Below are 15,009 nucleotides of genomic sequence, written 5' to 3'. Positions count from 1 at the left end.
TATCAAGAGACAAATGAATGATTTAAAGAATATGTGTAGTCGTTTTAAAGTCTATAAAAAAATAATACTTAGAGAACAATATTATTTTGCAGATAGTATGTAAGACGGACTAATTTTGTTAGGTAGGCATTGACAATTAGAAGATATTGGATACCTAATTTGGGACTTTTCAAAAGTGAGAGCACATGACCAAACTCAGGAATCAACCGCTACAACCGCTATTTTTGTATCTTATTTCTTTTATCAAAATGAGAAGACATAAATTAATCATACAAATTGGTAGAAATAAATTAGACTAATGAAAAGTTCAAAAAATAATATCCTTTAAAACAAATCAACTAACCGATAACCGATAACTTAAGGACAAAATATGAAGATATTTTAATATAAACTTGCAGTCTACTAAAAGTTATGATATATGTTTAGTTAGTGTTGTAACGGGTGAGACTGCAGATTATGAGCGAAGCGTATATTATCGATCGATTCAGTGACACGTAAAACACGTACGGACGGCCTAGGGTTCTGATTAGCCCTGCTTCGCTGTCTATACCAGCCAGTTGAGTCCAGAACGCAAGTCTTAGCCTCTGAGATATGAATCATTATATTTCAGAAATACTCTATTTATATACCAATCAACCAGACCACATCCTACCATAAAATAGAAAACAACATTTGTACAATATTTAACAAGTGAAATGAATACTGACCAATTTAAAGTCCAAGGCCACCGTTAGACTTAACATGATAATTATTGGTATATTTTTCTGCACATCCTAACAGTTAGATTAGTTGAACGGAATGAATATTATATGTTTAGTAGAAGAGTAGTAATTTAAATTGACATGATCAATGTAGGACAACATATATAAGCCACTGAAGCTGATACTCCAATTAGGTTTGGATTCAATAGATTTACATTTCGCTCTATTCGGAAAATTTTAGTTCAATGTACATGGATTTAACATGATATTCCTGGTGAGATGTATCATTTCAAAGCCAAATATTTGTCGAAAAGTAATCTCAATTTCATTGGACGGTATACTTTTTAAAAATTTAAAATCTGTTTATTTATGCATCAAAACTATTAATGTTACAGAAGACATACAAATTAATTTCGAGGAACAAGTGAGAAATCATAAAAAGTGAAGTTTATCGTAGTCTGGCTTGAGGTAGATTTGACCTATGGCAATGGTTGATTATAAAAATCTATTGTTTGTTGGCCTAAGTAGAAAAAAATGATGTCTAGTTGAAGACCTAACACTAATTCTTGCACCACTAAACCTAAAGTTTAAGGGATTGATCAATGACCTGGTCTTAAGTGAGCTTTCTTATCCAATTAGTTTATTATTTCCATGTTGAATAACACAAAAAATAGATTTCTTGACATAAATATTTCATTGCAATTAAATTATAATATGATGATATTGTCTCTAACTTTTGGTAACATGAATCTGAGTAGTATCTGTAGCATCAATTTTTCGAATGTCATAGTTGTGTCATACAAATTGGTACCAACTAGCATGAAACATAGGTTCAAGATTTCCTACTGACTAACTCGAACTATGTAGCATTCAAATAAGAATTCAAAACGGTTACCCAATTGGTAGACGTATAATCCTGTGGTAAGCTGAGTGGAAGCAAACATATTACTAGGCTATCCTCCTATATTGTCACAAAATCAAAAGCTAGATGAGTAATGATAAACAAGATAAGCTATTAGATAAAGCCAATATCCACATTGTTAGGATCTTAACTTATATGTTCTTGTCTAGGTCTGAAGGAAAAATTTATACATATATACTAGTGATTTATGTACACTTTATTCAGTTTATCAGTTACAGCTTCCAAGTCATTCATAGTTTTGTCACCTGTGTATCAGTTTAGTGAAGTGTTTAAGAAGTGTGTGTATGTGCCTTTATCCAACCGTAGGACGTGCTGATATATTTAACTAGGTATTTCATTCAATACTGGGTACCGTTTGTATCAACAACAAAAATTGTATACACGATACATTAACTTTTATGTAACTATAAACTACAAAAAATTGATGATTCATTTAGCATTAAGTCCTACACGATTATGTATCATTACAATAGTGTTCTAGATGATTATTATTTTTCCATCCATTAATGGATGTTTGTTTTATTACACTAAGTAAAATGATACTTTATACAAATCTATTATTATGGAATTGAGAATAATACAAGAATCATTGTAAAAAAGCTAATCAAAAGTTAATTACCTGATTATATTATACATCAATACATGTAAATTAGCATATAATTAACACAAGTAAATAACGCTAAAATTATTCCGACCAGATCAAAAAAGGTATCTATTAAATATATTTTGATTAAGAAACTTATAACGAAAATCAATAAAGATTGATCATTCAGTTTTACTTTGGAAAGGACAGGGTGCTAGATGGCTTTTGTTTGTTCTGACAATGGTGGTCTTTCAGCTGATTCCACTTTCTTTTGAAAGCGTCAATATGTGGAACTTTAATTATGTGTTGAGGTAATGAATTCGATTTGTTGATGTTTCGATGGGAAATTCAGTAGTTAGATTCTCTGTTTTAGAAGACAGGAAAAGTGAGGGCTTATCAGAAGTAAATTTATCACTAAGTAATTTAAAAACTGTGATTAAGTCGCCTCTGGTTCTTCTAAACGACAATGGAAATAGGTTTAGTCCAGCCAGTCCAACAGCTCGCTGTCTTTTTTAGGCAAAGGCTAGCTGCTCGTATGCAGTACTCGAGTTTAGAACGAACGAATACTATAAACAAAGTGAAAAAAGTCTTGGTATCGACATGGATAAAGGCTCTATTTATTGACCATAAGGTTCTGAAACCTTTGGCGGATATCACATAGCAGTGTTCAATAGCTTTTATGTTTTGGCTAACGATGACTCCTAAGTTATTGTGTGTTTAGATAACAGGTAACTCACTGTTATTTACCTTGATGACTATTAGGCATCACTATGCACTTGGAAGCATTTATCAACAAATGCCAAATTTTAAACCAGTCAGATAATTTCTTCAGGTCCTTTTGAAGCTCTAAACTATCACCGTTATTTTTTTTTATCGCTCTCCATATCTTGACATCATTAGCATATAACAAAACCAATGACAATGGGAGACTAGGAAGGTCATTTACATACAAGTGGAATAGTATTGGCACCAAGGCTGTATCCTGAAACACTCAGCTAAGCACAGTTTCGAAGCTAGACAACTTTGAATTCACTCGTACTCTTTGTTGACCCCAACTGGGAAGTCTTTTGCCACATTAATAAATTGCCTTTAATCCCGACATTATTTAACTTATATAACAGCCGGTTGTGAAAAGCCTTGCTGAAGTCAATGTAAGCTACATCTATAGGTAACTTTGGATCCTCACGAGAGCACCAACTTTCACAAGCTACTAATAAGTTAGTGTGATATGAAAAAACTGTTCCAAAGCCATGTTGCTATGCAGAAAGAATCTACTTTTCATTGAGATACCTAAACAACCATGCTGGTTAGGCTTACGGGTCGATAGTTCTCAGGTTTATGTCTCGTACTTGGCTTGAAGACAAGACTTACATTAGCATTCTTCCAATCATTCGGTAATCGATACCGGCTTACAGATAGATCAAAATATACGCTGAAAGGATTCACGACAAAATTTGCTAATTCCTTTAATGACCTGGGATACATTTCATCGGGTCACATGGATTTGCCTATATCAAGCTCACTTAGTAGACTAAAGACATCGAGTTCTTTAATGGTCACGGTATCCAGTGTGTGTGTGGCTAAACGGCCTTCCATGTTTCCAATGATGGTCTAACATTGATCGATTCATGATCTCAACCAAAAAACTCAACAATTTCCACAATTAAATACTGATAATAAAGATTATCTTAGAGAGTAATCATCATATTGATTCTACTATAATAAAATGTTTTGCTCATACTGAAATTATTCAAGGTTGACATTATAATGATGTGTTGATTTTATAAAAGTTCCAACTATCACAAGTTATTTGCTGACTAATCACATAACCATAAAATAGATTGATAATTTATCTAATGCTAAAGAAAATGGATTTAGAAATATGAATTCATTAAAGTTAAGAAATCCTAGATAATTAAAACACTTAATAGAATATATGTATTGTAGCGAGCAGTAGAGTTCAGGAAGCGATTTTCATCTTATTTAGGACTCGCTAGATGAATGTGCGTTTCAAACACATACTAAGTTATTCAGTATTTACTATTTACAGAATCATTATATTGTATAGCTATATCTGAGACAATTAGTGTTTACTTTACACTATGGAATATATATTCTACAAAATATTTAATTGATTGTATGGAGAGAAATTTACACATTAATATAAACCGAAAGGAAAATCTTAGTCTTCTAGTTAATTAGAGAAGTTTGAATGTGTTAAACATTAACACTGTTGGATACCGGCCAGATCAGTGGTCTAGTGGTTAAGCGCTCGTGCGCAAGACTGATAGGTCCTGGGTTCGAACCTTGTAAGACGGGATCGTAGGTACACACTGTTGAGGAGTCTCATACTAAGACGAAACGGCCATCCAGTGCTTCCAGGTTTTTCATCGTGATCTACCTTCAATTAACTCATGAATTCAATTATTAAGTTAACTTTATTGTTACGTAATAGATTGTTCATTCTAAAAAAAACTAGATAAAGTAACATTCAACAAAAGAAAATATTAACTGTTTTTCAACTTGTAATATTAATCTGACACTAAATCGAATAAATTCATACCACCTAGTTAACTTCTAGTAATCTGTTGAATGATTATTTGTATTCAAATAAATTTTATTATCAAAATGATTAAATCATTAGAAGCTTTAACAAATCAGACAGCATATTTTATATTTCAATCAAGTGTATAGTGGTCTAGCTTCAATTAACTCAACTACAAAATCCAACTATAAAATTACTAAAATTTCCATAAAATCCCGTCTAATAAAGTGCATCACATAAATACATTGTTACTGTAGATAAGATTGATAGTATACTACACATATCCGATACTTACTATACATTAACCCATTTAAAACAAAGAAAAACACAGTTAAATACTTCATTATCCAATTAAATAAAGAAACTTGTAAAAAAAAGTAGAAAACATTTGGTAGAATGATTGACATTTATTAATTTGCAGTAAGAAAAACAAAACGTTTCTATTACAGTCTAATTGGTTTTCATTATCAACATTCGTTATTTATCTGTTCAGGTAGTATTTTTCACAAAAATGTAATATCTATAGGATTCCAATTTATAACTGAAAAAACAAAGAAACGAATTATTTTGATGGAGTTTTATTCTTCGAATTTTCATCAGTGAAAGCTCCACGACTGAACCATTCAACTTAGAGAACAAAACTATATCAAAATCATTCATCTGAACTAGAAATCTTTTCCACCATCTTAAAACGAATTATGTTCAAATATTAGAGATAAGTATAAATAAAGAAATCTGTTGTATAGAACTAATTCAATGGTTTATTTTTGTATTCTTCTTTACTAATGTATGGGTAATTTGTATCTAAATTTACGAAAGATAAACTTTTGGGAGTTATGTAGATTGATTGTTTTTCGACTATATTCTTACTCAGAAGACCAAAGTATGCTCAGCAGTTTTATAAACTATATTAACATTCTTTGATACCCTTAAGATTTATTTGAAGATTAATGAGTTTTTGTTATAAAAATAATGAATGAAACGAAGTAGATTACTTTGTCCTAAGTGGATAAAGCGATGGCCTTTGAAGCGAACAGTACTGAGTTCGAGTCCTAGAGTGAAACTCAACTCTAGGATTCAGGTACATTCAGCTAACAAGTCCCAAATAGAACGAAACACGCGTTCTGAATTCCAATGCTAGCCACTATCTATCTTTGCTTATAATGCTTGTGACTTAAGGCAATATTGAGGTAATCCACACAGGAAGCATATATGCCAATAAAAGACTGACCAATTACAATCCTAATCATCAATGGGAAGTTCCAAACAAACAGTACAAAATGAATTGCAAATGATAAATTTACTCTCTTTACATCTGTTCAGTGTATAGCTTGTCTAAAACAGAATTTGGAAAGTGTTCTGTGTTGTATGTTGCATGAATAATGTATATTTTTATTATCTGAAAAAACGTTCATACAGCTTATTCATGTAATTAATTTCTTTTTACTCTTGTTATCACTAATTGTATGTTTTAAAATAAAACGTGGTTAATTGTAGATAATTTAACGAAATAAATCTGTAGACATAATGTTAGTATATACAACTTGAAATATATAATAGTAATAATAATAATTATTATTAAGTGTTTAAAAACTATTCCCATTAACAAATAGAAATAGATCCCAAAAGCGGAATTGTAGATGCACACTGTTGAGGAGTCCTATACTAGAATAAAATGGCCATTCAATGCTTCCAAGTTTTTCAAGATGATCTACCTTTAATTGAATCATGAATTCAACTATTAAAAGAATAATAGGAAAACACTTTATTTACATAAACAGTTCTCTCAAAATATTCTTCATTGTTCATGAATTCGGTAGTTTAACGTTAGAACAGGGGTTTTTTGTATGGAATGAAATGACAGTAGGAAGTTCATAAAAATTACAACAGCATATTTTCAGAAAAAAAATTCTGGAAGAAGTTGTAGGATAGTGAGTAGATTAAACAAAAACGAAAAAAAAAATCGATTTTATGACTTGAAGACATGAATAGTATATTATATGAGTACACAAAAATTACATAGGAAAGTTCATGTTTAACACAGATCATTTTGTAAGCAATAATGGATAGTGGCTAGCAGTGGAATCCAGGACGCGCGTTGCGTCCTATTTGAGACTCGTCAGCTTGATGTACCTGCATCTCAGAGTTGGTGTTCACTCTGGGACTCAAACCCAGTACCACTCGCTTCAAACGCTATCGCGTAACCCACTTAGCTACTGAGTCCTGATAGCCACTTGCTTGTGCAATGGGGTGAATTTAAATTCACTTGGTATTGTTTGGCTTGTATCTTCCCATTGAGGTTTAAGACTGCAATTGATGAGTCTGTTATTGGCATATGTGCATACTGTGCGTATGCCTCGATACTGCCTTAATTCGTAAGCTTTTTGTAAGCACAAGATTGATCAATTGCAGTCTTAAACCTCAATGGGAAGATACAAGTCAAACAATACCAAATGAATTTAACGTAGATCATTTTATAATAATATAATAATAACAATATTATATAACAATAATATTTAAAAACACCATTCATAAAACAATTTAATAAAAACAATGCCTATGAATATAATGTTCAGATCCTAGTTTCTAGTTCATGAGTTGGTCATTTACTATTAGTTTATAAGAAGAATAAATAAGATTCAAATATACCGACCTACTATAGATGCTAGAACTATTTCAACTAAGGATTAATAACAATGAAATACTGTTTGTAAATTAGAGATAATTTAAATGAATAATACAATATTTATTCGTTTGTATTTGATAAGTGTATATGAATCAATCCTTGACGCAATGTTAAGTAATATATATTAATTTCAATGGTTAAGATCATGAGTTAGTTGAAGCCAGACCATTATGGAAAAACTTGGAAGCACTGGACGGCCGTTTCGTCCTATTGTGGGACTTCTCAACAGTGCGCATACACCTTACTTTAAACTAGTTTGAATGTATCTCTCTTTCAATCATGAAAAGTGAGAGAAAGTGTAATCTTTATTGCTTACAATATCACTTACTTATTTTGTTTTGTTATTTGATGACGTAGATAGAATGGTATTAAAGATTTTATATAACAAAAAAATGAAATGATACAGTACATATCATTTGTGACAAGTAAACTTTATTTTTATATAAAATGACCATTGGATTGGAAACATACTTTTTTTTCTTCTTTTTATACTTTATGTTTTGATTAAAGTGCATCACTTAAAAAAAGGAAATGTTATGCAACTTGGTAACAAAGAGTTACTTGATTTTAGTTAGGAAATAAAAAAAGAATAAACACAAACAAATAGATCCAGTTAACTTTTTTTATTGATTAATAAAATATAATATCACAATCTTAGTTTTATGAATATTCCAATAGTTGAAATCATGAGTCGATTGAAGCTAGACCACCATAGAAAACCTGGAAGCACTGGATGACCGTTTCGTCCTAGTATGGGACTCCTCAACAGTGCGCATCCACGATCCCGCCTTCCGTGAGATTCGAACCCAGAACCTGTCAGTCTCGCGCGCAATTTCGTGAATTGGTTGAAGTTAGATATTAACACCATGGGATGCCGGCTCAGTGGTCTTATGGTTAAGCGTTCACGCGTGAAAGTGATAGGTCCTTGGTTTGAATCTCTCGGGGGGCGGGATCGTGTATGTGCACTGCTGAGGAGTCGCATAATAGGATGAAAAGGCCGTCTAGTGCTTCCAGGTTTTCCATGGCGATCTAGCTTCAATTGACTCATGATTTCAACTATTGAAATTACTGAAATCTCCACAAAACCCCTTCTGATTATAAATATTTACATATATTTAATATATAAGAACTTTAGTCTTAACTTTATCGAATAGCTTCGTGGTATTTGAGCATCGAGTTAACGTAAGGCATCATTACGGAAGAATGTGTTTGTAAAATCTAAGTGAATAACTTTGAAGTAAATTCAACGTTTTGGTTGGCAATCTGGTTTAAACTTTTTTAAAAGAAGTAATGGAAAATCTAACTGAAAATGAACATTACTTGAAATAAGTAGTGATTCCTAGGATATATTCAAAGGGCGGCCAGCTTGAGCATCTGGGCTACCTGTTCCTGCCATTTAGATATTTCAACAAGTTATAGATTTTTGTTTGTTTTAATACATCATTATGTTTATGAATCGCATAACCTATCCTGCTGCGTTTCTGAAAAGTATACAACCTTTCGTTGTCAAAGTTACAAAAAACTCAATAAGAGGCAATGTGGTTGCTGGCAATATACAACGAAAAGAATGCACATTATTCAGATGTTCATTCACTGAAGTGCTAACATCTAACTGGCGATCACTCAATATTTATCGCCAGGACCGACCAAGAAGAAAGAAACGGAAACTTGTTGAAATACTTTGCGCTGAGAATTCTATATTGTGCCAAAAATATAATATTGAATAAAGCAGATAATAATAATGATAATGATAATAAATTCTTTACGTTTGATCTAGAAATCTTCATTTTATTCAATGTAGTGTTGTTTAGATCCATCGAATAATGTTTTCTTTGAAGTTAACCCACTTCAAATTAATTACTTTGGATATTTAAAAAACAAATAGTAGGTTGAATTCATTTTGTATGATTTGTTTGAATCCTTGCATTGATGTTTAGAACTACAACTGATCTGTCTCTTATTGACATATGTGCATCCTGTGTGGATTACCTCGATATTGCCTCAAACCACAAGCATTGTAAACAAAGATAGATGGTGACTATCAGTGGAATTCAGAACGCGCGTTTCGTCCTTTTTTGAACTCTTCAGATGAATGTAAGTTGGATAAAGTTGATTTTAACCGAAAATATTAAATTTCAATTGCTTGCTTTATAAACTATCAGTAAACTATATGATTTAAACAATTTATAATTAATTAGCTACAAAATTGTCTATAGTTTTGTCGTAAACTAGATTTTCGTTTTTTTTTAATCACACAACCCATTTACTTATGTCGATAAATTAAATTTGTATTCTGCCATTACACTATAGACAATTAGGTACAATATAAGGGATTTTAAGTTACATTTTCTTTCGTCATCACTAAAATATCAACATGATTTTAATGTTAAAGTAATCTGTTTATTCCAATGTCAGACTAAAAAAGAAAAATGATATCCATTAGTATTTGTTAACTGATATATAACTTTACTTTTAATTCACCTCTTTCCTTTAATTCCTGATCATTGAAACACTTTTGTTTTAAACAATACAAAATGATGTTCTTTTTTTAAATAGTTTACTAGATGTTAGTTATAAGATCTAGATTATGTTAGATTAAAACTAAAGGTCGATCATACCGTCGTATATTTTGGAAAGTAATCTTTACTTACATACTTCAAAGTATAACTTTTAAATTGTTCGTTATTTATCGAATTCATGTATTGGATTTTTTTTATCATACTTTCCTAGTAGTTGATGAATGTGAAATTTTATCTAGGACCGAAGTTAGACAAGACTACTTGGCCTCTCTCTCTGGCAGTTGACTGAATTATGAAGACTTTGACATCTGAGGGGAACCACAGAATATAATGAACAGGTTGAATGCAACTAGATGATTTGGACTTCACAGATAACCTAGCCCTTCTGTCCCATATATAGTAGCAAATGTAGTTCAAGACAAATAGTGTAGCAGCAGTCTCTACATCAGCAGACCTCAACATACACAAGGGGAAAAGCAAGATCGAGGCAATCCACACAAGATGCACATATACCAACAAGAGACTATTCATTTGCAGTCTCTCTCTCATCACATTTATAAAACTGACAATATATACATACAGTTTCAGATAGACCAGTTATAAATCATTAATTATTGCTTTTAAATTACACATAAAATGTATTTAAGTTTACAGTTAAAAAGTATAATTTAGTTACTATTTCTAAGGTATCAACGCTTTACTTGTTTTTCTAGATATTCACCTATGGAACAATTTGTAAAACTGACTGTAAGTTCATTTACTGTGGTTTTTTCGATTTGACTAATAATCAGAACTCGATTTCGTATTAGCAACATCATATAACTTATTACTCATTTTCGTAACTTTGATAGTATCAATCTAATAATAAAAATCTGTACATTTTTGAATGGTAAAATACAAATGTAAGTATTCTACTGTTTTATTATTTTTATGCTTGAATATTATATAAATAACTGTATTTTTCTATAACTCCGCCTGACGTCCTTCCGGGGGCTACTTCCGTTCCCAAGCCCAGATGAAGAAGGAGGGTCGGGCATGGGGTTAGCGACCCCATCCCGTAGAAAACCAACTCGCTAAAAAAACGCTGGCAAGAAAAATTATTCGAACCTTTTAAACTCTGCCCTGGGAGTCAGAAGGTCTTCATTTACAAGAGTTACGACGCCTCATGATGAAACCCAAGTTCCTTCAAAAGTCATGAAGCCGATGGCCCCTCTGAAAACTAGAGCAACCATTTATTTACGTATATGGAATGTTCATGCAAAGCACGACCACCAAAATCATCCACCTGAGCTACAAATCTTCTCCACCATCTCAAGGGCAGCATATTTACAACTGAAGAACATCTGGAACTCAAAATAACTGTCAACCAACACTAAGGTCAGGATTTTCTATACAAATGTCAAGACAGTCCTACTGTATGGGGCAGAAATCTCGAGAACTACGAAAGCCATCATCCAGAAAATACAGGTGTTTATTAACAGTTGTCTACGCAAAATACTTCGGATCCGTTGGCCAGACACTATCAGCATCAACCTATTATAGAAGAGAAGAAACCAGATCCCGGCGGAGGAAGAAATTAGGAAGAAGCGCTGGAAGTGGATAGGACACACATTGAGGAAAGCACCCAACTGCGTCACAATACAAGCCCTCACATGGAATCCTCGAGGCCAAAGGAAAAGAGGAAGACCAAAGAACACATTACGCCGAGAAATGGAAATAGACATGAAAAAAATGAACAAGAATTGGATGGAACTAGAAAAGAAGGCCCAGGACAGAGTGGGTTGGAGAGTGCTGGTCGGCGGACTACGCTCCATTAGGAGTAATAGGCGTAAGTCAAGTTGTATTTTTCTATCATATCACTTATATATATATATATATATATATATATATATATATATATATCAGTAGAAAGATTTCGATAGTGACCTTTGCAATAGTTTACTTGATAAAACTAACAAGCTATTATGTTGTAGTGTCAGTCATTATTTTAGGCCCATATATCTTATTCTAACTTTCGGACATCCCATTCTATTCATTCTACTTGAGTCATATTTCGACCTTGTTAATTATTCGCTTATCAATTTTGACTGTTTTTATATGAGCGTATATGTGTGTGCCCTTCTTATCCCATTAATCACATGTCTGTAGCTTAATTTTGTCTGACTATAAATATTGAGTAACGCTTGACTAAAATGGAGTTGGCTTCCCAGCCATCTCCACTGCGCATCATTTCTACCTGGCTTCATCGTGTGTTTGCTCGCTGCACGCTTGCGGATTATTATTAATCATTAACAATAAATTATCTCTATAACTGGTGTTCAGGCTTCTCAATAATCTCGAGTAAATCCGTAATTCTACTAGGAGATTAAGCCTACCTAAAATACACAGTTAACGGGATATTATTTATTGGAGTCAGATATTGAGGACATTAGCCTCAACAATGTATTTCTACATGGTTAACCAAATGCATACAACATTCTTCAAAGAACCGTTCACTTTTGATTTTAAACGCTTCAAAGAAAAATAGTTGTAAATTATAGAATCTATCAATATTTTTTGTGTGAATATAATCCTTGTCAAATCGATGTTTGTTCTATGGGTTTATTGTATTCAATAATAGATGTTAGTTACAGATCTTGACTCAACAAAAACATTGACATATTTTCAAACTGTTGCATTAAAATTCTATTTAATCTAAATTGGTTAATAAAATTTCGACCTAAAATATGTAGTTAATGAATTACTTACATGATATATTATATCGTACACTGTCAGAACGAACTTTGCTTGATTTGATTCCAGTACTAGTAACTTCACAGAAAAAAGAAGCACCATTATCTTCTTCACTTAATGTGACCATAAACTCTTGAGCTATATCTTTATGTATATTCATAAAAGAATTTGACTGACTGAGATGTCTTGTTTTAGTTTGGATAACTGTTGCCTTAGATTCATCAAATCGTTGACGTAAAAGTGATAATTTTGGAGGAGGATTACCAGGTTCAGCAGTACATTTAATTTCAAGTATAGTGCCAACTTGAACAAAATAATCTGGAGATAGGTTTGTATCCAAACGTACAGATTTAGATGGATCTATAAATTTAAACAAAATGAAATATTTTATAAAATATATGCTAAGACCAATAGTGAATACGATGTAAACGGGAATAAGGAAAATGGTTACGTATTTTGATATTACACGATTGTTAGATACATTCGACTAAAATTCAAAAACTATGAATACTGAGTTTTCGTCGTGCATTCATAGAATGTCAAAAGGACATAACTATTATTTTTGAATTTCGCAGTATTATCTTAACTCGGACAATATTTTCCAAGATGTTCAATATATTTATACAGGATTTGTTAGTACATCATGTAGTGTCGGTCATTATGTTAAGCCCATTTACCTTATTCCGGCTTTCGGACAGGCCAATCCATTCATTCTAATTGAGTCATATTTTGACCTTGTTAATTATTCGCTTATCAATTTTGACTGTTTTTATATGAGCACATGTATGTGTGTGCCCATCTTATCCTATTCATCACATGTCTGTAGTCTATTTTTGTGTGACTATAAATATTGATTAACGCTCAACTAAATGAAATTGGCTTACCCTCCATCTCCACTGCGCGTCGTTTCGCCTCGCTCTATTCCATTCGCTTCGTATACAAAATATACGTATTCAAAAGTCTATTCTCGTTTTTTGACTTATTTAATTCCGTTGTTGACTAACGTGATTTAAGTTGATGATTATATACGAGGATAGGCGATATATATATTTCAATAACAATCATTCATACGATTTAGTTGGAGTCAGAACTCAGGCCACTAAAGTGGAGACCCCGTCAACAAACATCGGCCGATCTAAATGACGACAAAATAAAGGGCCCCACTAAAATCTTATATCCCCACTAACCAAGAATTAATATTCATGGATGTAATACCTATATAGTTGTGCACAGAGAAAATTTCGTACCTTAACAAACTCAGTCTGAGGAATATTTATGTTGATAATAATCCAGTCATCGTCTGTCGACAATAGCTGAAAAGCTATTTAAATAAATGTGTACTGGACGTACAACTGTATAAAATGCCAGTCAATAACCCGTGATATCTGTGTGAGTGAATTAACTGATTAATTTCAATTTGTATAGTAGTAAAGTGTTTTTCTTATGAGTATCATTTTCTCAAATGAAACAATGAAAATCAATATTCTGACGTATTCGTAATTCAATCTGATACAACATAAAATATTAGAGGAAGCTTCACAGAAATGTGTATCACTTCAGTCAGAATGATTAATTTAAAGTGTCATTCTATTCAATGTTTCAAAATTAAATGATTTAGTAGACACTACTTTAAAACTAGATATAAGCTATAAGTTCTCGAAAAACTCAGTAAATATGTAGCAAAACGTTTAGACAATAGGTGATCATGAAGGTCCAGGTAGCTCGTAATTTATTTTTGCTGGTGATGAAAATATGTTTATGTTATTAAACTGGATGGTTACCACTGATCACTGTTTCTTATTTCTTGATTAAGATTCAAGTAATCAGTTGATATTTCCGTTTAATTATTTCTAAAAGAATTTAAATTGGTAGATCAGATGAACCATTATAGAAATAGTACGAAACGCAACTTTGTAGTATTTGTTGAAGTATTAGAAGTAATTTTTTTAATCACTTTGAGTATTTAGATAAATATGAACGGTTTTCAATAGTTTTACTTTGAGCTTCACTTCAGAGAATAACTGTAGTAAGGCGACCACTAAGATCATATAAGTACTGTGCAGAAGTTTCAACCTGGTATGGGACTTTTTGTCTGTGCGAATGGAAGGCGCCACTGGGGATCGAACCTAGGACCACTAGACATTTTGGAGAAGGCTTACGTTTCAAACCATCGGGTTTTAGTTCAATCGTTAGAATTCCTGACTTCAGTCAGGAGCTAGGGTGTATGTAGAATTATTGGTGTATATTTGCTTTACAGGTAAAATGTTTGAACTACATTGTTCACAGGTTTTCACTAGAATCGTGTAAATTACATTAGGAA

At 32.2% G+C, this 15,009-nt stretch overlaps 1 protein-coding gene across 1 annotated transcript in view; it reads right to left on the bottom strand.

Annotated features, from left to right (window-relative positions):
* Positions 1-15,009, bottom strand: part of MS3_00005079 (uncharacterized protein) — a 124,324-nt gene that overhangs the window by 41,250 nt on the left and 68,065 nt on the right. The window contains exon 5 of the mRNA XM_051213097.1: positions 12,705-13,049. Within this exon, the coding sequence (XP_051069041.1) occupies positions 12,705-13,049 (345 nt within the window). The remainder of the gene's footprint in view (positions 1-12,704; positions 13,050-15,009) is intronic.

The sequence above is a fragment of the Schistosoma haematobium genome, chromosome 3 (genome assembly GCF_000699445.3).
Source record: "Schistosoma haematobium chromosome 3, whole genome shotgun sequence".
Lineage (NCBI taxonomy): Eukaryota > Metazoa > Platyhelminthes > Trematoda > Strigeidida > Schistosomatidae > Schistosoma > Schistosoma haematobium.
The sequence above is the reverse complement of the archived record's forward strand: the minus strand, read 5'-3'. Positions and strand labels throughout refer to the sequence as shown.